The sequence below is a fragment of the Heterodontus francisci genome, chromosome 4, assembly GCF_036365525.1.
Source record: "Heterodontus francisci isolate sHetFra1 chromosome 4, sHetFra1.hap1, whole genome shotgun sequence".
Classification (NCBI taxonomy): Eukaryota; Metazoa; Chordata; class Chondrichthyes; order Heterodontiformes; family Heterodontidae; genus Heterodontus; species Heterodontus francisci.
The window spans coordinates 182,963,439-182,989,257 of NC_090374.1; the positions used below are offsets into that span (position 1 = coordinate 182,963,439).

Consider the following 25,819-nt stretch of genomic DNA (forward strand, 5'->3'; position numbering starts at 1 on the left):
TTGTGTATTAAGAGAAAGGCCCCATTTAGTCCAGCTGTTTATTTGTTTTTCTTTAGAACTCCACTCGACAATGGAAGCCACTGGAGCAACGCAGCTGCACAGACATTCTGTGGCTGCTGATACTTATTCTCTTCTGCATTGGCATGGTAAGTTCAGTTTCTTTTTTGTTGAAGGGATTTGTTTATCAAAATTATTTTATTGGCGCGGATTTTATGGTCAATAGCGAAGAAGTGGTACTGAGTGCTTGTTATGCTTAAAGCTGCCCACAGACGTTTTGTGTGCTTTTGAGTGGCAACTTACTGTTGCTAGAGATCCTCAGCAGGGGATCTGTGTGAGAGAGCAGGGCAAGCAGCAGCGTGGCTCCTCAACCAGTCAGATTAAAGAATCCTTACTGTGACACAAAGTCTAAACCAAGAAGTATAAATTAGAATATTTAATTTAGTTTAAAATTATGTGCATAAAGCCACATGCGTTCAAGTCTTCAGAAGAAGGAATTTTCCTCCACACAAGATCAGGTGGCAGGTTGTTCAACCTTGCCCATCTTAGAGCGAAGACCTAAGTACGGAAAGTCCTCATCAGGGAACTCCTCTTTGCTGCCGATGCTGCATTAACATCTCACACAGAAGAGTGTCTGCAGAGTCTCATCGACAGGTTTGCGGCTGCCTACAACGAATTTGGCCTAACCATCAGCCTCAAGAAAACGAACATCATGGGACAGAACGTCAGAAATGCTCCATCCATCAATACTACGCTCTGGAAGTGGTTCAAGAGTTCACCTACCTAGGCTCAACTATCAGCAGTAACCTCTGTCTCGATGTAGAAATCAACAAGCGCATCGGAAAGGCTTCCACTGCTATGTCCAGACTGGCCAAGAGAGTGTGGGAAAATGGCGCACTGACACAACACAAAAGTCCGAGCGTATCAAGCCTGTGTCCTCAGTACTTTGCTCTATGGCAGCGAGGCCTGGACAACGTATGTCAGCCAAGAGCGACGTCTCAATTCATTCCATCTTCGCTGCCTCTGGAGAATCCTTGGCATCAGATGGCAGGACCGTATCTCCAACACAGAAGTCTTCGAGGCGGCCAACATCCCCAGCTTATACACCCTACTGAGCCAGCGGCGTTTGAGATGGCTTGGCCATGTAAACCGCATGGAAGATGGCAGGATCCCCAAAGACACATTGTACAGCGAGCTCGCCACTGGTATCAGACCCACCGGCTGTCCATGTCTCCGCTTTAAAGACGTCTGCAAACACGACATGAAGTCCTGTGACATTGATCACAAGTCGTGGGAGTCAGTTGCCAGTGATCGCCAGAGCTGGTGGGCAGCCATAAAGGCGGGGCTAAAGTGTGGCGAGTCGAAGAGACTTAGCAGCTGGCAGGATAAAAGTCAGAAGCACAAGGGGAGAGCCAACTGCGAAACAGCCCTGACAACCAATTTTATCTGCAGCACCTGTGGAAGAGTCTGTCACTCTAGAATTGGCCTTGATAGCCACTCCAGGCGCTGCTCCACAAACCACTGACCACCTCCAGGCGCTTACCTATTGTCTCTCGAGACAAGGAGGCCAAAGAAAAAGAAAAGAAAAGCCACATAAAGGGAAGGAAAGAAAGATGGGATTTAGAAAGAAAGATTAAGAGACAGAAAGAAAAATTAAAATAAAGATTTTAATTTTTAAGTTTTAAAATTCTTCAATAATTAAATTCCAAAGAAATAATACTCTGCACTTGTAAAATTACATTTTCAGGGCCACAGAGGTTGTTTGACAATAATTAAGACTTGCAACACTGTTAGGAATTCACTTACACCTGAATGCACCAACCCCAACTATTTCTGCCATATTTAGTGGGTTGATACAGCAACTGCACGCCCTTACATGACTTTCAATGCAGCCTTGCCGATGCAGGCAAGCTTGTGGAGGAGTAGGGAATTTCAGACAGCAACTTCCTGATTTCCATATTTAACTCTAGAAGTTGCTGTCTAATTTGCTCCATAATAGTGAGTGCTGTTATCCTCACTGTTTTTCTTAATGCAAAATCTGGGTTATTATGTACACATTGTGCAGTTGTATAGTTTTTTATTGTCCTCATTCTTCTTAGTTTGTCACTTTTTCAGGGCTGGAATTTCACCATTCTTTAAAGGTGAATGTCTTCAGCTATTGAGAGGATAACCAATGGGTGGTAGTGAGTTGAATGCAGTTTCAAGAGCAAAGCCCAGGTAGTAAAGGAACCTCTGCAGATTTGCCACACTGAATTACTGCCTTCATTTCATTTGCCAGATTGATTTCAGTTTTGCCAAAACCCAAGGTGGGAGCCACCAAAAAATTCTTTCTTCCTGAATGTACTATTCCAAAAAGAAAACTGAGACATGAATTCAGAGACCAACTTGCAGAGGACCCTAGATACAGCGTTAAAATTGAGAACCTACTAATAGCCACAGATAAGACCTGAGTGTAATAATTACTTTGATTCCCATTCAAGTGAAAGAATCTGCTCTACCCCTAAAACCTGGAAGAGCCAAAACCATCAATCTGATGCTGCAAAAGAAATCCTGAGGATAGCTTTAGAATGGATCTGTTGCAGCAGTCTTGTGGCTGTGAACAGATAGTTTAGATATTGTGGGCTTTACTCACTAGCATGTCCTAAAACTTGGACAGAGCAGTATATTTGACTGGATTCCCTGCATCCACAGATCTACTGAACCCAACTTGGATTTGGCAAATGCCTATCTTTAGATTGCAACAAATATTGCAGAGAGTTAAGAGCTGGACATGGAGTTGGAAAGTAATAAGGCATTTGAGGACTTTGGAGAGGAGAGGGATAGGATGGTTGTTGGAACCCATGGATGAGTCAAGGGTGATTTTTATGAGTGGAGGGCTGATGGTGATTTTGCCAGATTGAAAGGGAGCCATTGGCAGTGTTCCTAACGCGGGGGCCAGGATTGGTAGTTGAACAGTGCATACTTTGATGGGGAGGGGGCAGGGTCAAGATCATGTTTGCTGACAGTCATTGTGCTATGGAGAAATTAAATGCGTATAAGGCTGCCTAGCAAACTGTGTTGGGCTGCTTGTAATAACCTTGATTTCAATCTGCTAATATAGGCAAATTTCTGGGCCGGTTCATTTTTGTAAAATCCTTCTCCCCATCCCAAACCTACTTGGAGCAACATGCTATTTAAGACTTCTTCTGATTGAGCAGAGGAGAGAATTATATTTATTCCTTCAGGCCTCAACTTGCCATGTATTTCTGGCCGATTGCCTTCAGAAGTAGAATAAAGCAAGAAGGCACATGGTGACCCACTTAGAGACCTGACTTGTGGGAATTAGACCAACCATGCATTAATTCTTCCTCCTCCATCTGATGGAAATTATGTAAGTTAGTTTATCAAAGGTTTTGCAGCCTTCCACCCTACTGAATTAACTGGCAATTTCATGTGAGTAGTATAATTAGTTAAGGGGCTAGTGCGTGTCTGCTCATGATTTAACTGTCTGCATCACCGCCTTAATTCCCATGTTTTCACCAGTGTATGAGTTTCCAAATTCCTTCACCTGTTAGAAAGCTGTAACTGCAACTTTTCAGGCTCCCTAAGATTTTGTTTCTCTCCAGTGTTGTTCTTCTCTCTCCACCACCGTACCAATTTACCACCTCTCTCCATACCTCGCCAGCCGCACTCTGTCTCCCCGCCCCCCTCCCCGAGTAGTTTTCTCCTGTTTTATTCTCAAGGCAGATCCACATGCTGAGACATGGTTCCTAAAATTCTTCAGTCCGTCTTAAATAGGATTTTCATCTTTTAAACCTAGACAGTGGATGTCTACAGATTATATGGCTACAGATGAGTGGAGAAAGATCAAGAACTGAACCTGATCGTGTCCTCTCCTACTGTGCACAAGTACACCTTTTCCAATTGTGTTTTGTAGGTAATTTATTTAGAGATACAGCACTGAAACAGGCCCTTCGGCCCACCGAGTCTGTGCCAACCAACAACCACCCATTTATACTAAACCTACAGTTATCCCATATTCCCTATCACCTACCTACACTAGGGGCAATTTACAACGGCCAATTTACCTATCACCTGCAAGTCTTTGGCTGTGGGAGGAAACCGGAGCACCCAGGGAAAACCCACACAGACACAGGGAGAACTTGCAAACTCCGCACAGGCAGTACCCAGAATCGAACCTGGGTCCCTGGAGCTGTGAGGCTGCGGTGCTAGCCACTGCGCCACTGTGCCGGGACTAGGGACCATGACTGAGTCTTTCTTCTCCCACAACACCCCTACTTCTAATCCAGAGATCAACTGCAGTGTCCTCGTCATCCCAGCTGATACTAGCAAATTCAGCTTGGCCATTGAGCCCAAGACTTCCCTGGTAGTCAACACAACAGTTTTGCTGTTTTTAGATGGTTGAAATGAAATGCAAGAACTTTTACAGGAATAAAATAGTAATGAAAGATTTCAAGAAGCCAAAAACTGGTGCCCTGTGGCAGATAGCTGTGAACTTAAATTATAAAACCCACTCCAGCATGGCTCTTGAGGTTTGTAAGCCTATTCACATACGGGTGAGCTAATTGACAAACTCGTGTCATCAACTGCTCAAATTGGTCATTGCTGATAAAATCTACATTTCTATCCTTTTTCTGTAACTGCTAAAACTCTACAAAATTCTCTTCATATAACGCAGTTCAAATTTACAGTGCTATGATTAGGGTATGATATTAAACCTGTGAAATGTTCTATTGTAGGCTATCATTTGTGGCTTTGCAATAGCTTCTGGAGCGGTACAGAGGCTGGTCTTTGGCTATGATAGTTATGGAAACATTTGTGGCCAAAAGAACACCAAAATGAGAGAAGATAAATTGACCGGTCTTGATCACACAGACAACAAGTAAGTATATTATCAGTATTGTAGAATGATGGTTCACTCTTATAGATTATGTTAGATCCCATATAATATCTTCTAAACATGAGACTTTATTAGGAATCTGGGATGTATCATATTACATGGAATATTAGTTTGTAGTCTATCAATGTGAAATATCGGAAACTTTATTTCAGGATTTTAACAAAGATGCCTAAACATTGTGTTGAAATTACATGTGCCTTAATTAAAATTGACTTTTAGATACAGCAAATTATGTGGTTCTTGAAGAAAAAAAGCATGGGTTTTTCAGATATGGCCTTTGGCAGGTTCTCCACTCCCACATAAAGACCTTCTGTTTCCTCAGCTCTAATATTACTACTGGTCCCGCCACCAGCGATGGAGGATAGGGAATGAAGAAAGATCCCCTTCTGCAAGCTGTGGCTGAGATGAGTAGAGCTTTCTGGAGCTTAGCATTGGCAAGTCCAAAACTATCCCATTTGGCTTTTGCCAGAAGTTTCACACCTTAATGCCCAATTACATCACTCATCCTGGCTGCTGTCTTGGACTAAACCAAGAACGTGACTTTGATATCCTGAATTGAACTTCTACTGTCTGCTTCTACTTCCATAACAATACCGATTTCTGATCCTACCTCTCCTCCACCACCTCGAAGTCTTGCCCATGCTTTTATCGCCTCCAGTCATGACTTCTCCAGTGCTCTTAATGGCCTCCTGAACTGCACTTGGAAAAACTTCCAACTCATCTATTTCCTGCATCCTATCCTGTAGTAAGTCACTCTTGCCTATCGCTCTTGTCCTTTCTGGCCTCTGCTGGCTCTCTTACCTTACGGCCTTGCTGTTTACCCTATTATCTACTGTATGCATTTTTCTCTCTGCTTTTCCATTGGTGCCAGTTTTTCAGCTACTTTGCCCCAGCATTCTGAAATTCTTCATCCAGACCTTTCCCTCTTAATGCATCCTTCACCACTTTTGCTTTGTTCCAACCTCACTTTTTTTTCATTCATGGAATATGGGTGTCATCGCCATTTATCATTCTCCCCTTGTTGTCCTTGAGAGGGTGATGTGAGCCCCCTTCTTGAACCACTGCAGTCACGTCGTCTAGGTACACCCACAGTGCTGTAGGTAGGGAGTTTCAGTATTTTGACCCAGCAACAATGAAGGAATGGTGATGTATTTCCAAGTCTGGATGCTGTGGAAGGTGGAGGTGGTAGTGTTCCCATGCACCTGTTACACTTGTGCTTCTAGCTGGTAGAGGTTGCTGATTTAGGAGGTGTTGTCGAAGAAGCTTTGGCGAGTTACTGCAGCGCATCTTGAACATGTCCATGTTGCAGACATGGTGCGCTGGTGATGGATGGGTTGCCAATCAAGCAGGCAGCTTTGTCCTAGATGGCGTTGAACTTCCTGAGTATTGTTGGAGCTGCAGTCATCCAGGCATGTGGAGAATATTCCATCACACTCCTGACTTCTGCCTTGTAGGTGGTGGAAAGGTTTTGGAGAGTCAAGAGGTGAGTTGTTCGCTGGAGAATATCCAGCCTCTGACCTGTTCTTGTAGCCATAATATTTATTTGACTGGTCCAGTTAAGTTTCGGGTCGACGGTGACTCCCTGGAACATTGATGGTGGAGGATACAACAAAGGTAATTCCATTGTGTGTCAAGTGACCATGGTTAGACATTCTCTGGTTGCAAATGGTCATTGGCATGAATGTTGTTTGCCCTTATCAGCCTAAGTCCAGACACAGACTACTTCATTTTCTGAGGAGTTGTGAATGGAACATAACACTGTGCAATCATCAACGAACATCCCCACTTCTGACCTTATGATGGAGGGAAGGTCATTGCTGAAGCAGCTGAAGATGGCTGGCCCTGGGACAGTGCCCTGAGGAATTCCTGTAGCAATGTCCCGGGGCTGAGATGATTGGCCTCCAGCAACCACAACCATCTTCCTTTGTGCAAGGTATGACTCGAGCCAGTGGAGATTTTCCCCCCTGATTCCCATTGACTCCCGTTTTGCTAAGTCGTCTTGATGTTACACTCAGTTGCCTTGCTGCCAAGGGTAGTCACTTCACCTCACCTCTAGAATTTAGCACTTTTGCCCTTGTTTGGACCAAGGTTGCAATGATCTCTGGAGCCAAGTGGTCCTGGCGGAATGCAAACCATGCTGAAGCCATTATATAAGTGCATTTTGTTAATCAATTGTAATGTTGATCTCAAAAGATGGAAAATGTAGACATTTGTTAAGATATTTTTTCCTCCTCATAAATTTCACCCTCCCCCCACCCCCTGCAACAATCTCTAATGCCAACCTGACAACTTATCTGAGGTACTGGAAAATAATCAAAGTTTTGGCTTTAAATGTAATTGATTAAACTGTCAAAGGTTTAGTGTTCTGTTGAAAACATTTAGCTAAGGAGGGTTCTTGCAAATCAAATGTGTGATTGAAATGGTTTAAACTAATCAAATTAAACTGTGGGATTTTAAAAATGCAGTTTTAATATTTGAAGAATGAAGTTCAGCTTTTTTTTTATTAGATCAGTTTGTTAGGGTACCTGTTGCACTGTAAGGTTTGCCAGAACAGCTGAATTAGCCCTTCTTTCCTGACCACTTGGACTTCTTGGTGTGATTCAGCGGTCAAACTCGCCAATTGTAGACCTGCTAGTTTTCTTGATTCTCAATATTTCTTCCCAGAAATGACTCCTGTGCAGTCATTTTTGAACAAATTTATTCGGTACTAAGCATTCTCAAAGCTTGTGATATAGTTGCAATGTTTCAAAGAAAGCAAATAGTTTGCACTGATATAGTGCCTTCCATGTCCTCAGGATGTCCCAAAGCACTTTATAGCCAATGACTAATTTGTGACGTATAATCGCAGTTGATATGCAGGCAAATTCATTGTCATCATCGATTGATTACCGAAAATACCTTTTATATTGGTTTACATATGGCTACAGAATGTTACAAGGCATTAAGGTGCCAAAAGGTCAAGTTGATATCAAAAGAGCAAAAGGAGTGGGGTATCAACAGCCTTTTGGTATTATAGCTAAATTGTTTCTAATATTTTCCTTCTATTTTTCCAATATCTTCCAGTATCTCACTGTAATACATGTTTCTCACTCATGCACAATGTGGATTTGCTGAGCACTTTTATAGTGTTAGAAGTATTGCATGTAAAAGACCCAGCAATATATTCCATATGAAATTAATGGTACACAAATGAACTCTGCTGCTGCTATACATTTTCTTTCTCCCAATATCCAATTTTAGTTGATAGTAAAAGAAATGGAAGGAAAAAGAAAGCTGCAAATGTGCTTTTTAATTTTAATATTTGTTTATATTCTGCCCCAGGTATGTCTTCTTCTTGGATCCCTGTAACTTGGATATTACTCAGTTTAAAATCAATTCCATAGCGCTATGTGTGGCTAAATGTCCAGATACAGATCTGAACACACTCCAGGACGTTCAGAATTTTGCATTGAAAAATGGTAAGACCAAAAAGTTGATGGTGGGTGGGGACGGAAGAGAAGAATTGGGGATTAGAATGTATATTTATGCTGTGACTCTTGCTCTGCCATTTCACCTCAATATTCAGACAGTCCAGAACAAGGTGGCATAACTTAAGAATTCATATGCATTTAAAAATAACAAAGGCCCATGACTTGCCTTGGGCTACCTGTTAATTGAAGTCTGAAAAGTTCCCATTTTTGACTATCGCCTGTCTGTTGTTGGAGAGTACATTTTCTATTCAAGGTATTTTTTCCCATTACGTGATTCTTTATCTGAATTGCTAACTTCTCATGCAGAATCTTTTTCTAAAGGTTTTCTGAAAATCTGAATATATAATTGAACATTTCTTCCATTCTGGTTGTAAAAATTTGAATTTTCCAGGTTTCCATTTCCTAATTCAATCTGACTGTTCTTTAATAAATTACACTTTTTCAGCTGCTTACTCTACATTGCTGAAAGTTGTTTGAAGACAGTCTCTACAACCAATCTTAAATGTACTGGTCTATAATTTCCAGCTGTAACTTTTAAATACTGGAATTATATTGACTGCATTCCAGTCCTTACACTCTCCTGAATTTAACAAACATACAGAAGTTCAGTGAAACTCTTCCTCATTTAAATCCTCTCTCCATTTCTGCCTGCACTTACTGCAAGAAACTCTTTATTGCTTCTGCTTTACTCTTTACCTTCAGCATCTCCTCTCTTTTGATTTCCATATGGCTTTCATACTTAAGTAAAAGTAGAAAGTGCTGGAAATACTCAGCAGGTCTGGCAGCGTCTGTGGAGAGAGAAACAGAGTTCTGATGAAAGGTCACAGACCTGAAATGCTAACTATTTCTTGCTCCACAGATGCTGCCAAAGTGCTGAGTATTCCAGCACTTTCTGTTTTTATTTCAGATTGCCAGCACCCGCAGTATTTTGCTTTCACTTTGGCTTTCATACTTGTTCCCGTACTGAACATCTACTTCTTAGATTTTTTTAAAACCTAGAGTATGCAGGGAGATGGTAGGCTACCACGTTGCGTGTGCAAAGAGGTGCTGCAAAACTGGGGCTGAAGGGGCACTGGAGCATGTTGTGGTCTGTATGAAGCAAGGTGATGAGATTGAGTGGTCACTAGCTGTGAAGCAGTGGGGAGAAGGGCTGGATCTCAGAGCAAAATATGGGCAATGGCCTGGGAACACAATGGAATTGGGTCTGGGATGGACCTTGGGCTATGATAGCAATGTGATGGAGGCACTATTGATGCTTGGCAGTACTCAGTTGGATTTGAGAGTTTGAGGGGAAATCTGAAAATGGGGAGAAGTTCAGAGGATAGAAATATGGGAAAATAGGGCTATGCTAGGGCATGTGTGTGTCTCTGTCTTTGTCTCTGGATCTCTTCCATAAATTGGGAGGATGTCTTATTTTAAAAAAGCTGACCATATTTATCAAGTAAAGTACTCCAGGGACCCGGGTTCGATTCCGGGTACTGCCTGTGTGGAGTTTGCAAGTTCTCCCTGTGTCTGCGTGGGTTTTCTCCGGGTGCTCCGGTTTCCTCCCACAAGCCAAAAGACTTGCAGGTTGATAGGTAAATTGGCCATTATAAATTGTCACTAGTATAGGTAGGTGGTAGGGAAATATAGGGACAGGTGGGGATGTTTGGTAGGAATATGGGATTAGTGGAGGATTAGTATAAATGGGTGGTTGATGTTCGGCACAGACTCGGTGGGCCGAAGGGCCTGTTTCAGTGCTGTATCTCTAATCTAAATCTAACGTGATTCTGTTCAGACTTTCTGTTGCCACTTCTACCTCGCTGCATTCTTCAGGTGAAACAATAACTTCAGGTTTGCCTGAAAACTGTATCCTGTTAAAGTAAAGTTTTAACATTAGTTTGCCTAATCTGCAGCATAGATGCAGGTCAACAAACTAGTTTTAAGTTAAGCTCTTGTTTTTGTTTCAGGTTCTAAGCTATGTTCATATCAGCTGGAACCATCAGAATATGTACCAAAAAAGTCAACTTTGTGTCCTAAACTTCCTGTTAAATCAAGGTAGGAATATTCAGGGGTAATCAGTATGAGAAATTGTCAGTCACAATGTAACTAATCCAGTGATTAAACTTGAAAAAAAAACACTTTTTCTTAAATGTGTTCTGTGCAATATGAAAATGTGAAGCTTCTTCACAAGCTGTGATTAATGAGTTTATAACTTGAAGTTTGTGTTTGCATATTGAACTGAGTTTGAGCAATTCCTAATTCAAACTAATTATATTTCGTACATCTCAAGATGTGAAGTGTTTCTATTTTCCAAGTGAACGATTGAACTATCTGTATCCTTCCTGTATATATCTTCAGCGCTGCAGTTTTATGTCCTTCAATGAGTTGATGCTTGTTTTTGCCAATTTAAAGATTTCCTCAGTTCTGATTGGCTATTAGATGTTGCTAAATATAGACACATTTGTGGAGAAATCTGATAGCACCCCACCTATTTTTCAGGCGCAAAATCAGCGCTTAAGAATCCTATATGTGGTACGGTGGGTGGGAGAGGAGCACATGACCTCATCACATGGGAAGTGCCCTGCCCATCATATTGGTAAAGTCAGAAAAGGAAACACCCAAAGCCTGTACCTGAAACAGGCAGCCAGCCCTTTGCTTATGCATTGTTTTGCTACTTTACCCTAGTCTCTCATTTGGCCCCTTGCCTAAGGTTTCATGTGAAATTTCTGAAACTTCCTTTCCCATCCCCTCTATCTCCATTTTGATGTTTAAATGCTACTCTTCCTGAAGAGAAAACTGATCTTTTTGGGCTCATCATTCTACCTCCAATTCTAGTCTTGATCTTGGCCAAAGATCCCCCTCCCCTCTACCTGGCTTTGCTCTAGTCTGGTGTTTTACCATGATCAACATTAGACAGTGTTATTCATGTGTGTTGGCTTCAGCACTGTCTGAATTCTAATAACGTTTGTGGTCTTGATGATATCCGTTGTTGCTAAGTGTGTGTGCCTTCTGAACTTTACCTGTGTTTTAATTATCTGCCGGACCACTTTTCTGTACTTCAGAAATTGGCTTGTTTTCGTCCATCCCCAAGTGAACCTTTGTATCCTTAAAACTACTTTTATATGTAGTTTCCAAAGTTAACAAAACTGTTAATTCTCAAATAGTTATTTTATTACTTGATAGTTGTCATTCTTTATGAAGCCCACTATTATTTTTGTCTTAGTTCTTCTATTTAGATGTCTTGTCCTTATTTATCTCGAACCCTGTGCTAAATGTCTTGGTGATCCACTTGTCATCATCTTTGACAATACCAGACCCATTACCATTCTAAAGTCTTCCATCAAAGCTTTGTAATTTCCCCTCAGATTGCATGTCTGTGCTGTTGATGATTCATCCTGCCTCTTTATCATTAGCTCAAGAATTCCTTAAGGATTCTCTTATTTCTCTCACTCTATTCATTCTCCAAATCAATGACCTCCAATTCCTGTAATAACTTGAACTTTCTCCTAATCCTTTAATTTGTTGTACTCAGGAACCAATTAGGTTAAATTGTGCTTGTTGTGAAAAAGCAGTTGCCATAGGCAGACTGACTCTCCTATGCAACCTTCTGTATGTTGTACCTGTAATTGCATGCCAAGGGACCAACAGTTATTGCTTAATCGTGGTATACATCTGAGGCTGTGTGGGATGCCACCCAGATTCTCCAGTCTACTCTGAAAGGTGGTAAATACAACACAATCAGGGCTAAACATTGAAGCTCAAACTTGTGGTGAGATTAATTTGCAAGTGAGATAATTATACAGAAGAATGATATACAGATTACAGACTGGTAGTATAATGCTGGATTTGTCCAATTTATGAAGTGCTTTATAACAAAAACAAGCAATCAGAAATCTTGCCATTAGCATCTTACGGAGTTCGATGAGTGTCACCTGGAATCTTTCTAACTGTTTCATGTGGTATAGGCAGTGTGAAGCTGGGAAACTGGAGATGACGAGCTGCTTCTCCATTATGTCTCTTTACTTGAATAATGCAAGTTGATATTGAAACAATTTTGAAACCAAACAAAAATTGAACTGGATTCTCTTGTCTGGGTCTTAAAAACCCATGATGCTTTGGAACAGTGTGCAGCCTGACTTCTGTAGAACAAAACACATTTGGTGATTTTGCCCTTCAAAATAAGCTGATTTGTCGGCTCCCAATTTTTGGATTTCCCTATACTGACACTTTTAAAAATTCATTCATGGGATGTGGGCATCGCTGGCTAAGCCAGCTTTTATTGCCCATCCCTAATTGCCTTTGAGAAGGTGGTGAGCTGCTGCCTTGAACTGCTGCAGTCTTTGGGGTGTAGGTACACCCACAGTGCTGTTAGGAAGGGAGTTCCAGACCCAGCGACCGTGAAAGAACAGTGATATAGTTCCAAGTCAGGGTGGTGTGTGGCTTGGAGGGGAACATATAGATGGTGGTGTTCCCATGCATCTGCTCCCCTTGTCCTTCTAGGTGGTCGAGGTCATGGGTTTGGAAGGTGCTGTTGAAGGGGTCTTGGTGAGTTGCTACAGTGCATCTTGTAGATGGTGCACACTGCTGCCACTCTGCGTTGGTGGGGAAGGGAGTGAATGTTGACAGTGGTGGATGGGGTGCCAGTTAAGTGGGCTGCATGTCCTGGATGGTGTCGAGCTTCTTGAATACTGTGGAGCTACATCCATCTAGGTATTCCATCACACCCCTGACTTGTGCCTTGTAGATGGTGGACAGGCATTGGGGAATCAGGAGGTGTTGCCCACTGCAGAATTTCCAGCATCTGACCTGCTCTTGTAGCCACAGTATTTATGTGGCTGGTCTAGTTCAGTTTCTGGTCAATGGTAACCTTCAGGATGGTTGATGCCATTGAACATCAAGGGAAGATAGTTAGATTCTCTCTTGTTTGAGATGTTCATTGCCTGTTACTTGCCACTTAACAGCCCAAGCCTGGAAGTTGCATTTGGACACTGGCTGCTCCATTATGAAGAGTCGTGAATGTTGCCGAATATTGTGCAGTCATCAGCGAACATCCCCACTTCTAATCTTATGATGGAGGAGGGAAGGTCATTGATGAAGCAGCTGAAGATGGTTGGGCCAGGACAGTACCCTGAGGAACTCCTGCAATGATGTCCTGGGACTGAGCTGATTGAGCTCTAACAACCACAACCATCTTCCTTTGCACTAGGTATGACTTCAACCAGTGGAGAGTTTTCCCCCTGATTTCCATTGACTCCAGTTTTGCTAGGGCTCCTTGATGTCATACTCTGTCAAATGCTACCTTGATGTCAAGGGCAGTCACTCTCACCTCACCTCACCAAAGAAAGCTTACCCTGGCCCAAGTGTGACTATTTCAAAGGGACTTTGACCCTAATGCTGTACCTGGCACCACCAAAACCTTGGTGTGATTTCCTGAGGTCCATGGCTATTTCCCACAATTGCAAAATTTTCCCGTCCAAAGAGAAATAAGGTGGCAAGGAGGAAGAAGTGATCCAGGGGTTCCCAGAACCATCAATATGTTGCTGACGCATGATGGTTGGGGTCCAGTCCAAGGATGAACACTGCTCTTGTGTTAATGAATCTCTACATGGGTTTCTATTTGAAAGGGCTGTATTGTTTATTGTGCATTGTTCAGGGAAATCTTTTAACTTTGACTTGAATCTATAAAAGTAACAATATTTTTCATCACGCACTGCTCAATCTCTGATAAGGTTGCATGCATAGCTACTGTCTGTTCATGCTGCACTGTTTCTTTAAGCAGCAGCAGCTCAGTCTCTCTAAAGGTAAAGTACTACTACCTGGATAGGTAAGTTGCAGTTTGAAGCAAAGCGTTGCACTGTGCTGGAGTGCGTTCAACTCCAGTTAGTGGGGAACAGCACATATAACGAAGGATTGGTGAGGTGGGGTTGGGGGCAGTGTTTCAGGACCAGACTCTTTGTTAACCTGTTCTGGAACTGCATTGATTCGAATTGAAGTCTGCATTATGTCTGCAGATTTTATCTCAGCCCCTTGTGGGGCAATTGGGAACTGAATGGAGATGCAAAAATCAAGGAAGTTATCAAAAGATATGCACACAATTCATCAGTGGATAAATGGGTTCATATTTTGAAATTATTTGAAACGTTCATTTGGAAAAATGTGATGGGCTATTTTGTAGATACTAGTTTTAACATGATTTATGATGGGTTTATAAGATGCTTTTAAGTTGTGTGCAGTTTTATTCTATTACCCCAGTGTAATGGAAGCTGGGTTTAAAAAAATAAATGAGTTCATTTTAATTTGGTTGACTTATTTTGCATTATTAATAAAGAATAATGTGAAGGACTGGTTGCAGCTCGAATAGGTTTGACATTTGTAATGCACAGTTTTAAAAATGTAATGGTGCCTATCACTGTCGTCTATCATCTCCATTATTGATATTAATTTGACATTCCATTTTTCCTGTCTTTTTGTTTTACACTAGTAAACCTGTACCATTCTTCCATCGTTGTGCCCCAGTGGAAAGTGACTGCTATTTCAAGTTTATTAAGGCTCTGACCACCTTCGTCAGTGACAATAGTGTCTTGCAGAGAGTGGTTACTGGAGTAATGACCAGCAAAGAAATTATAATTGGACTTTGCTTTTTATCTCTAGGTAATGATTCTTGAATACATCCTTTTTAAAAAAAAAAATTAAGCAATATTGAACCAGGAGTTGTGTTATTGAATCATTTAATTTAGCATAAGTGGTCTGCTTACATTTAGCAAGTTATTGCATCCCAAAGTAATGTACATCGTTATTTGTTTTAAAAATTTCTTACAAAGGTGAGCTTGACATTGGGAATAACTGTCTCAACTAATGAGAAATTTTATGAACAGCCACTGACCTTATATAAATGTATTCTCTTTTTAGATCTCTAACTCAGAAGCCATTTGTCCTCTTTTTAATGTTTGTTTCGTATTAGTTTGTCATAAATATGATTTTTGTGTTCCCTGGGGTGCTTTAAATGGAAATGTGGAATTGGAAAATATTATGAAAAGCTGTAGAGATGTAAAATTGTAATTCGAATCCTTGTCTAATATGTAGGTGTAGAGTTGGCTAAATCAGCATGCTGATAAAATGCTGGGCAAAAAGAAAGCCAGAGTTCATTGCTTTTGAGGTTAGATTTCCTTTGCTTTCTTGTTAAAATGCCATCAGAGGGATTTTATTGATGCTGATTTGCATTATTGGAGATAGTGACAGAGACCGAATAGAGCCATAAGGTTTCTTTTGAAAGAAACACTTGCAATTATATAGCACCTGTCACAATCTCAAAAAGTCCCAAAGCGATTTCCAGCCAATTACATTTTTCTGAAGTGTAATCATTAATTGTAATGCAAGAAACACAGTAGCCAGCTTGCACACAGCAAGTCTCCACAAACAGCAAGTCCCTACAAACAGCAATGTGATAATGACCAGCTAATCTGTTTTGAGGAGTTTTTTGAGGGATAACTGTTAGCCAGGACATCAGGGAGAACTCCCCTGCTCCTTGGGTTCTTTTCAGGCTTTCAATGAATACTCATTTTGTTTAAATTTCCTCTAAACCTTTTGTTTTGAAACAGACTATTGTAGTGCATTGTATGACTAGTTAAAATCAAAGCACTTTGACATGTAAATTTGTAGCTCTTGGGTTAATTAAAACCTGAGAAATGCAGATTGTTGGTAAAGGTTTTTGTAGTACTTGAAGAAGATAAAATGGGCATAATAGTATTTTGAGCTAAGCCTTCTGCTGTCCCTTTGGTGTCGCCTTCCCTTGTTGCAGCAATTGCATCAATGTCCCAAGAATGTGAGCACTCTTTCCTCTAAACCTAGCCCTCTAGTGACGCATGACCTTCCTAATCTTCCTGTCTAGCTTGTTCAGCATATGGCACAGGAAACAATCTGGAGATGGCCATGCTTGACATCCTGGTTTTCTGTCTAGTGCCTAACTCATTAAACTTCCTCTGTAAAACCTCAAATGTGCTTCTGTCTATGATTTGTAAGGTCTTTTCCCAGAAATTTTCATTGTTCTTCACCCTAGGATGGACCAAGGAAGAATCATACCTGCAAAAAAGGCTACTTATACTGCAAATATAGGATCCCTTTGCTGCTACTGCTCCAAGTCTACCTGCCATGTGCCTTCTTGGATAGTCCCTTGCTCCAGGGTGTTGCATTGTTGCTCAGGGCCACCCTGCTTTTGAATGGAGTCACTGCTGTCACTGTCCACCACCTCCTTATCCAACCGCAACGTCTGGACAGTTCTGTAACTCACATTCCCTGCATCTGAGTGTCCTGTCTCTTCCTCTGCCTGTTCAGTGAACTGGAGAGTGTGATCCAGAAACTCCTCATCTTCTCTGATGTAGGATGTAGCCATGTGCTGCTCAAAGCAGAGACATTCTCTGCTCCAAAGGCACTTTTTTTCCCCTGCCATTAAATGCAAATGCAATTTCTCTAGATCCACAAAGTATCAATAATGTTTAATTTCCATCTAACTTTAAAAATGTAGATAATGTTAGCTTGAATTTCCACCAGAACCAAATTCCCAAGAATCAAACTTCTCTTATTTACTTCTCTTAACAGTCAAGGTTGAACTCCCACTGGAGTTAAACCCCATGCTCCTCTGGCGTCTCGCATCTTTTGTAACTAATTAGCTAATGACACCTCAAACGAGCTTACAGTCAAGGTGCAGAATAAACAACTTTAAATAATTTCTAGCATTGGACAGCTAAAAAAATAAAGTAAACTTAAAATAAATTTAGATTCAGTTCAGTAATATATATAATATTTTTATGACAATTTCAATATGTGTATCCAGTCACTCCCATTGACGGTAAGTTCTACACTCTTCTGGCTTCTCACACTTCCCTTGCCTCTTGATACTTCTGCATCAGGGAGTATGGGGAGAGGATGCTGATGTGTGGTAGTTGTTTGAGCTGCAGTTGTGCTGTGTGGGAGGGAAATTGTAGGCTTCAGAAGACCTGGTTAAACTGGCAGAATCTGGGAGCATTGGTGAAGATTGCTTGTTGGTGTGGAAGCACTTGGATGGGGTGGCTGAGGTCTGAGACTATTGGTGGGCGTCCTGATATCTGGGAGCCAGGAATACTATGGAGACAGTCAGAAGGGTTTTTCAGTTTAGGATTATTGAGCTGAAGGTTTGTGCATATCTTTGAGAACAGTGTCTGGTTATATTTAGTGGAAAGGGGTGTATGCGAATGGAGGCTCTGAATCTCTATCGTGTGCAAAACTATGGGCTGAATTTTAAGGAGCTTTTGGAGACTGGAATGGAGGCGGCAGGGAGGCATAAAATTAGGGCGGAAGACTGTCAGCCCCTTGCGGATTTTACTGTCAGCGGCCGACATGGAGGACAGACTTCGCACATTCATGAGGCGTGAAGCTAATTAAGGTAGTTAACAATCCAATGGTAATTTTATTCAGAGTTTCAAATTTTCCTGATGGTGCACAGAAACCACGAGGCTTCAGGGCCTCGTCTGGTGAAAGAAGGCAATAAGGAGGCAGGAGCTCAGTGTTGGCTTCGCAGGGAAGCCATCGGGTGAGGCAGCCTTGCTTGGCAGGACGGTTGGAAGAGGGGGTGCATCAAGAAACATTGTAAGGAGTGGGGGCTAATGTGCTAGCACTGTGGGGGAGCCATACCAGAGTGGCATTGAGGCATTGCCACCACATTGGCGCAGTGGTTAGCACCGCAGCCTCACAGCTCCAGTGACCCAGGTTCGGTTCTGGGTACTGCCTGTGCAGAGTTTGCAAGTTCTACCTGTGACAGCGTGGGTTTCTTCCCATAACCAAAGACTTGCAGGTTGATGGGGTAAATTGGCCATTGTAAATTGCCCCTAGTGTAGGTAGGTGGTAGGAGAATTGAGGGAAGGTGGGGATGTGGTAGGGAATATGGGATTAATGTAGGATTAGTATAATTGGGTGGTTGATGGTCAGCACAGACTCGGTGGGCTGAAGGGCCTGTTTCAGTGCAGTATCTATGACTGACACATTGAAAGTCATGAGTAAGTGGGGGGTGTTGGCTAATGTCTGTTTGGCCTGAAGGCCTTGTGTTCAGGGAGAAGCAATCTCGTGCCTCATTTGCCTTGGCTTCGAGACCCCCATGGAGGAGGGGGAGGAGCAGCAGAGAAGGAGGGAGATATAGACATGAGCAAGGGATTCGCACAACTTTGGGGCGGGGGGGTGCGGGTGGGTGTATGGGGGAAGGTGTGGTGTGGGAGGTGCAGAGAAGGGCCAGTCTCAGGGACAGGAGGCATGCCAACAACGTCCAGTGTGCAGAAGGTAGTACCCTCCAGAATGGGTTTACAAGCCGCAGCTCAACTATCTGCAGATGTCAGAGTGGCACTGTCTCTGAAGGTGACATTGGTACTTGTCCTCTGGCTGACTGAGGCCTGGAGGACCACTGAGGGCCACCTGCATAGGCGCAGGAATGATTGAAGCGCTGGTGGCTTCGAAGCCACTGTCCACACCAAGAGCGCCCTGAGAGAAACCCCCAGATGTGGAAGGCAGCCACTCCTCACCCCTTATAATGTACTGTTGTACCTCCCTGCTGACCTGAGAGAGACGTGGACCTGTTGGAGCTTCCAGGGGCTCATTCCCCACTCGCCTTACCACCACTGCATGGAGTTCATGGACAATGTGATTGAGTGCAGTTCTGCGTGCATCTCCAGCATCCACTGATTGATCTACTGGATGCGACTATCCATGAGAGTCACCAGTCTCTCAATGGAAAAAGCCTGATGCACAATCGGCAGAAACATGGCAGCACCCAAGGCCTGCTGGACTCTTCCATTGTCAGCGCTTGTGCACACATAGCCTGTGGCATTTCTGCCAGATGTAACCTTACTCTCGCTGCAGCTGTGGCATTTCCCATGTTGCCACCAGCATCAGAGGCACATCAGCCTGGGCCTCAGCATGGGACTGGCCTCCGACTGCTGGTGGCCTAGGCTATCTCACCTCTGTCAGCTGCCCGGGCACGTCTGTGATCTGCTCACCAGGTGTGTACCCAAATTTAAGCACATGCGACTACCCACTGACATGAAACTATCTGTGCTGGTGGAGCATGCAGGGGAATGATGTGACATTGGGCCCTCCTCAGAGGTAGCCAACTGTCCCCCAGCTTCCAGAGCTCCTCTCTCCTCTTGTTCATCTTGAGCTGCATGAAAGATCATAGACGTAGAAGGGTCTAGGTTTGCCCATCGTGACATTCTGACCACGCCAAATGCGCTTCTCCATTGATGCAGGGGGATCACGTGCAGCATGGCTCTTTGGCACCAGATGCACACTTATGCCCCAGAAGATGCTCGCTCTCTTGGGTGGGCGCCCCTTTCCTGCCGTCTGTTATGACGCAGGCGCCTTGTTGCCCTGCCAATTCCCTGGCCGCATCCTCCATCAGGGTTAAGGCACTCCGCTGCTGATCTTGACACGCTCCTTCCTGTTATGGGCATTCTTCTCCTGCACCCACAGTGATTAACGAAGTTAATCCTAAAGACCTAAAGACCCCAAACCTCTGTTAATAGTCCAGCGAGCCATGATGGGGCACGCATGTGGCTACACTCAAGGGACTATGCAGGGGAATGCATTGACAGGCACATCTCACTAAAGTGCTACCATGCCTCTGGCCCCATTTCCGACTCCAGAGCTGCATTGCCACGGTTTCTCCACCAAACAAATTATCTCACTCTGATACAAACTAGGCCAAAAATGTTGGAAATGAATGGAACTTTCACCTTGGCAGACTGGATCAGGTCATTGACCCTTTTCCGGCACTGGATCCAGGACCTTGTTATGGCCATACAGCTGCTGACCTCCGCTGTCTCCGTCCAGGCTTGCTTGGTCAGGCAGGCTGGCCTCCTCATCCCATCCATGGGAAAGAGGACCTCCTACCTTACCCATGCAGCCTGAAGCAGAGGGAGGGAGGCATCGCTGAGCCATGGGGGCACCCGGGGTTTTCCTTCTGCCATATTCAGTGTATTTACACCTGATCTGCCATATTCAGTGTACTTACACCTAATCTGTACTAATGCTTTGTCTTTCAACACACCATTAACATATTGTTTGCCTTTGCTCCGTGACCTTTTGGTCAGCTATGTGGCCTGGTCCAATCTAGATCTCCTTTGTTATCTCTTGCCCCACCCCCACCTCACTTGCTTATAACCTGTGACTTTTCTAATATTTATCAGTTCCGATGAAGGGTCACTGACCCGAAACGTTAACTCTGCTTCTCTTTCCACAGATGCTGCCAGACCTGCTGAGTGACTCCAGCATTTCTTGTTTTTATTTCAGATTTCCAGCATCCGCAGTATTTTGCTTTTATTTTCCTTCTGCCATTCTGCCTACAGGCTTCCACTCTGATCCTTGGCACTCTGGAATGCAGCAGTTGGGTGGGGACTGCGCCCCAGCCGGCAGCAGTCGGGCGGGGGTGTCAGCCCTTTAAATCTGGCACCTGGTGCTTCCGCGGCCTTACCTGATGCCTCCTTTGTCGCTCCCTCCGTCCTCTCACTGGCCGGTTCCTGCACCTCTTAAACCTTAATTGGCTGTCCGCCACTTAATTGCATTCAGCAGGCTGCTCATTGCCCCAACGGATGCTGCACCTGCTTCTGGTGCTGACTTCGGGACCTGCAGCCCACACACAAAATTTATTCCTTTGTATCTCCATTATGCTTAAACTTGCCAATTTTTTATTTGAGCTTTTAATCTCGGTGGCTCTGTTCTTCACTAAGCATTCTAACGATCGTTCCTCATCCACAGTTGCCTCTACTAGATCCCACTTGTGTTGCCCATTTCTCTCTTCTGTTCACCCACGCCCCCCCCCCCCCACCCCACCCTGCCCCCCCAACCTCCAAAGTAGGTCCTGTCCTTCTGTGGAGCTCCTCTTAAACACTCGTGTATCTCACTGCCCCCACCCCCCTGCCCCAAAAACAGTGCCACCATAACTGTTCCTATGTGGGAACATTGCTATAGCTCATGAGCAGGGCACAGAGCAGGATTACTTTAAGCTCTATACAAGTACAGCATATTTGCAGTCAGCGCTTTAAATGAACCATCTTGGAAACCGGTTTAAGTCAGTGTCAAATATCATGTTGCCTCTAAGGTTCTGGACAGGGATGGGAATGCATAAAGGTTTGCAAACTATACCCATGTTCTCAATTGTGACCTTTTGAGCCAGCTTTAAAAAACCCAGCATTCTAATGCACTTTCCACTAGCCTATCTAAAATATCTTCCTGTGAAGGAGTATATTTGAACTCGAATACCAATAATGCTCCCATAATACTTCAGTAAGCAGTTTTAATCACTATGTCACTTATGCTGATGTATTCCACAGTGCATGTCATAACTATGCATCCTGTGCCTCAGCTGGAAATGTGTTGAGTCTTGGGTGTAGCTTGCACTTCCTATCAGTGTATACTTAGTTCCTGTTGTGCCTTGATGGTTCACAAACTTGTGAATCAAAGCTGAAGTGCTGAGAATGTACAGATCTGAAAAGTAAAAAGTGATTCAGAAATGTAGTATATTAGGAAAAAGTGACCAGTTGGGTGAACCAACTAACTCGCTCTAAGAAATTGTACAAAAGCAAAATACTGTGGATGCTTTAAATCTGAAGCAAAAGCAGAAAATGCTGGAAATACTTGTCAGGCAGCATCTGTGGAGAGAAAAACAGTTAATGTTTCAGGTCCGTGTGAAACGTTATCTCTTGTTTTTCTCTCCACAGATACTGCCTGACCTGTTGTCTAAGAAATTGTACATCTTTCTGTCCATCATTTGTTTCTTGTAATTCTAATTTTTGATATCCAAAATAGTGCTACAAACAAAATAAAAACAAAATCTTGGCTATTTCGCAATGGCCTGATTACATTTTTTCATGCCTTAATATTTTCATTCACGATTTTTTAAACTACTTTTTTGACCATTTGGGGCATCCATCTGAAGTGTGTGTGAAGTCAAGGCCACTCAAACTGTCAAAAACTTGTGGGAATCTTGATCTGGATGGAAGTGTGGGAATGCAAAATTGGTTTGTAATCATACACACAAGAAATATGGTGTTGAATTGCTCAAAATACAATATTACCTTTTAGAGGGCACACCAGGTCAGGAATACCAGTGGGAGCACTAACAGCAGTAGCATGAGTACAGAATGTTGTTATAATGTATAAAATGAGCAAACCATAACCATTATAAAAAACAGATACAGCATGCCATGTCCCAGGGCCTCAAGAGTTACTAAATAGCTTTAACTTAGCTGCACTATCGCATCTACACACAGCCAATGCTGTTTCCTAGCTCAAGATTCTCATTATGCGACTGACCTTGTGTTAAAATATGGTTGAGGAAAAATGGAAATAAAATGAATTTTCTTAAAGAAAGTGAAAGTAGGAGGAAATGCAACCACAGGAGGAATAAAACCAGAATGAGAGAGGTTAATGAAATATAAATGATTCAAATTAAAATTGATTTTTTTGTGAAACTGTACATTAATCAGTTGGCATGAGTTAACTTCAAATTATAAAATGCAGATCTTCAGACTAGAAAGGTTTATAATATTTACTCTATAAATGGAAGGAGGCTCCCATTTTGTAACACAGCTGAACTTTGCCATATGACTGTTCTTTGAAATTACAGTGGCTGCAGAATCCAGGCAGAGTAACGGAGAAAGGCTGAAACAGGGAAACACTGAGAAAGGGGGAAAAGTGGGAAACCAAGAGCAAGGGAGAGAGTAACAGACACAGCTGAAGAGTAACAAAAGAGAGAATATAGACTTCTGTTGCCAATATAAAAACCAGAATTGACTTCCATCCAGATTTCAGTATAGTTGGTGAATGAGGTGAGTTGACCTTGTCTGAATATAATTGGGGACCTGTGCTCTACAAAGATGAATAATTGGTCATCTCTATTTTGCTTGCTTTCCTTTTAATATATACTGTCTTTGCAGCCTCTCAAACAGTAAAACTCAACAGCTTTAACTCCTTGTTGCAATGTTCTCCTGTTTAAGGAGACATGATTTTTGTTGCAAGTCGGGATAAGATAAATGAGGTTCCCAGTGGGAGGATAGAGATCTTGTATTAGATGTGTCTACGAGGAGGCAGCAGGAAGGAGATTTTTCTTCCATTGCTCTGGCCTGGATTAAAGTCTGGGTTCGCAGAGGAGGAAGGCCAGTGTACCAACCTGATCCATCCATTGCCAAAATTGCAAACATGGTTGTTGTAGAATTTTTCAGAAATGTAGCTCTACTTCTGAGTAGATAGCAAATACAAGTTCAACTAAAAGTTTTGTCTTCCCACCCTACCTGTCAATGTTGTAGTTCCTTGAAAGTGCAGTTCTATATGGTACTCATGTGCTGTTAATCCTTTTTGTGTTTTGGCAGTTTTGGCGATGTTGTTAATGGTTGTAATTAGATACATCTCCAAAGTACTTGTTTGGATCCTTGCAATTCTCACCATCCTTGGTTCAATTGGTAAGTTGATTATAGTAAGTGGTAAGAATATTTTAAAACTGCTGATTTTGGTTTTTAATAAGTATATCTATTTCAAATTCTCCATATTAAGGGGGAATGTTTCTCTGATCAAGACATAGTGCTTTGCATCTTCTGATAGTTACTGGAATGTGCTTGGATACCAGAGGAGGAAAAAAAAGGCAAAGGCTTTTTAATATTAAAAACCTGTTCCGTATCTAGTGTAAAGGGTGGTGTCAGCCCCTTGCACAGTACTAAACCATTCGAAATAAAGTCACAAATTACATCTTCCCTGACTGTGTCCTTGGTGTACCATCCCTTCTCCTAATTCTTGACTTCTCTGGAGCCAACTACAATTTCCTCCTTACCCAGCTCAGTAGGACTGCCCTCACTTGGTTCCACTCTTCCATATCCAGTTGTAGCCAGAGCATCTCCAGCAGTGCCTTCTCTTCCTGCTTCTGCACGCTCATCTCTGGAGACCCCTAAGGATTTATTCTTGACCCCCTTCCTCTTTCCTATCTACATGTTGCCCTTTGGTGACATCATCTGAAGATGTGAGTTAGTTTCCACATGGGCACTGATGATGCTCAGTTCTGCCTCTTGTTGCAACCAAGGCAGGAGGAGTGCACTGCCTTTCTCTAGTTCCACTTCTTCACTAGAATAAAATCCACCAACCAGGCTTCTTTAATAAACAACAAAAGTATTAATTTATTATCGTACTAGACTTGGTCAATGAAGAGGCAAGGCTTTAGCAAACAGTTTGAAATATGACAGTAAATATATATATCTCTTCTAAATACCCAACACATACACAAACATACACTCCATTTAAAGGAAAAATAAAGGTGCTTTGGCCAAAGTACTTGTTAATCTTGAAAGAGGATAAGATATGTTATGTTCCAGATGGCATACAGTCTGGCGTCCGAGTACCCATAGATGGGTCACTGGGATCTTTTCAGAAGCTATTTGTTCAGGAGATGTCGAGAGGAAGTCTTCCAGAAACTTCTCAGGAGAAATGTGGCATCAGGCGTTACAGCTATCACATACTGGATTTTTTGCAGGGTTTCTCAGAGGTGGAGAAAAGATGAGCTGTGTGTTTCTTTTAGTAGGCTACAAACCCAGCTGACAAACAGTATTCAAAAATGAAACCCACTCTTGAGCACCATAAATCTTGACATGCCACTTGTAAACAACTCCCATAGTCAGAAGGCACCTGTTAGTTACTTAGCTGAAAACATGTGACATCCAGTAAATGTTTTTAAACAGAATCCTTTTTATAAAAAAAAAAGTCCAGCATCTATGGAATCACGTCAGTCCTCTAGTGAATGCATCTGCATAATTCTAAAACCCGAGTCCTCAAAAAAATAAAAAAATTGAACCACTTTTATAACGCTCTTCACCAACTGTCTCGACCTTTCCTCTGCCCCTCCTCAAAATAATATCTGGATGAACATTACAGATGGTGTAGAAACCCCTACTGCTGCCTCACTCATTGTCAGGTTGTTTCAGACAGCTTGTCCAACATCCATTCCAGGTTGAGCTGCAATTCCCTTCAATTAAACATTGCCTTCAGTCCCCACTGCAAGCTCTGTACTCTTGATGCCAATTCCGTCCCCATCATGAGGCAATGTCTCTGGTTAAACCAAACTGCTCACAACCTCTGCATACAATTTGACCTTGTGCTGTATATTCCCCCATTACAAAGACTGCCTAATTTCACCTCTAACATAGCCCGTCTCAGTTGCTGTCTCAGCCTTCCTGCTGGTGTAACACTTATTAATGCTGTTGTCACTTCCAGACTCAATTGTTACAATGCTTTCTTGGCCATCATCGCATGCTTAACCTATAAACCTGAGCACATCCAAAAGTCCAAATCCCATTCAGCCATCAACTGTATGGTTGCTGACCTACCTTGGCTTCTTGTCCAGCGACACATCAATTTAAAATTCTCAATCCGTGTTTTCAAATCCCTTGTAGCCTTGCCCTTCCCTATCTCT

The 25,819-nt window shown here is 42.7% G+C and overlaps 1 protein-coding gene across 1 annotated transcript in view; it reads left to right on the forward strand.

The window, feature by feature from the left end:
- Nucleotides 1–25,819, forward strand: part of LOC137369453 (choline transporter-like protein 1) — a 99,974-nt gene that overhangs the window by 21,913 nt on the left and 52,242 nt on the right. Inside the window, exons 2-7 of the mRNA XM_068030686.1 lie at nt 57–146; nt 4,737–4,879; nt 8,219–8,355; nt 10,317–10,404; nt 14,831–15,000; nt 23,736–23,825. Coding sequence (XP_067886787.1) covers nt 57–146; nt 4,737–4,879; nt 8,219–8,355; nt 10,317–10,404; nt 14,831–15,000; nt 23,736–23,825 — 718 coding nt within the window. The remainder of the gene's footprint in view (nt 1–56; nt 147–4,736; nt 4,880–8,218; nt 8,356–10,316; nt 10,405–14,830; nt 15,001–23,735; nt 23,826–25,819) is intronic.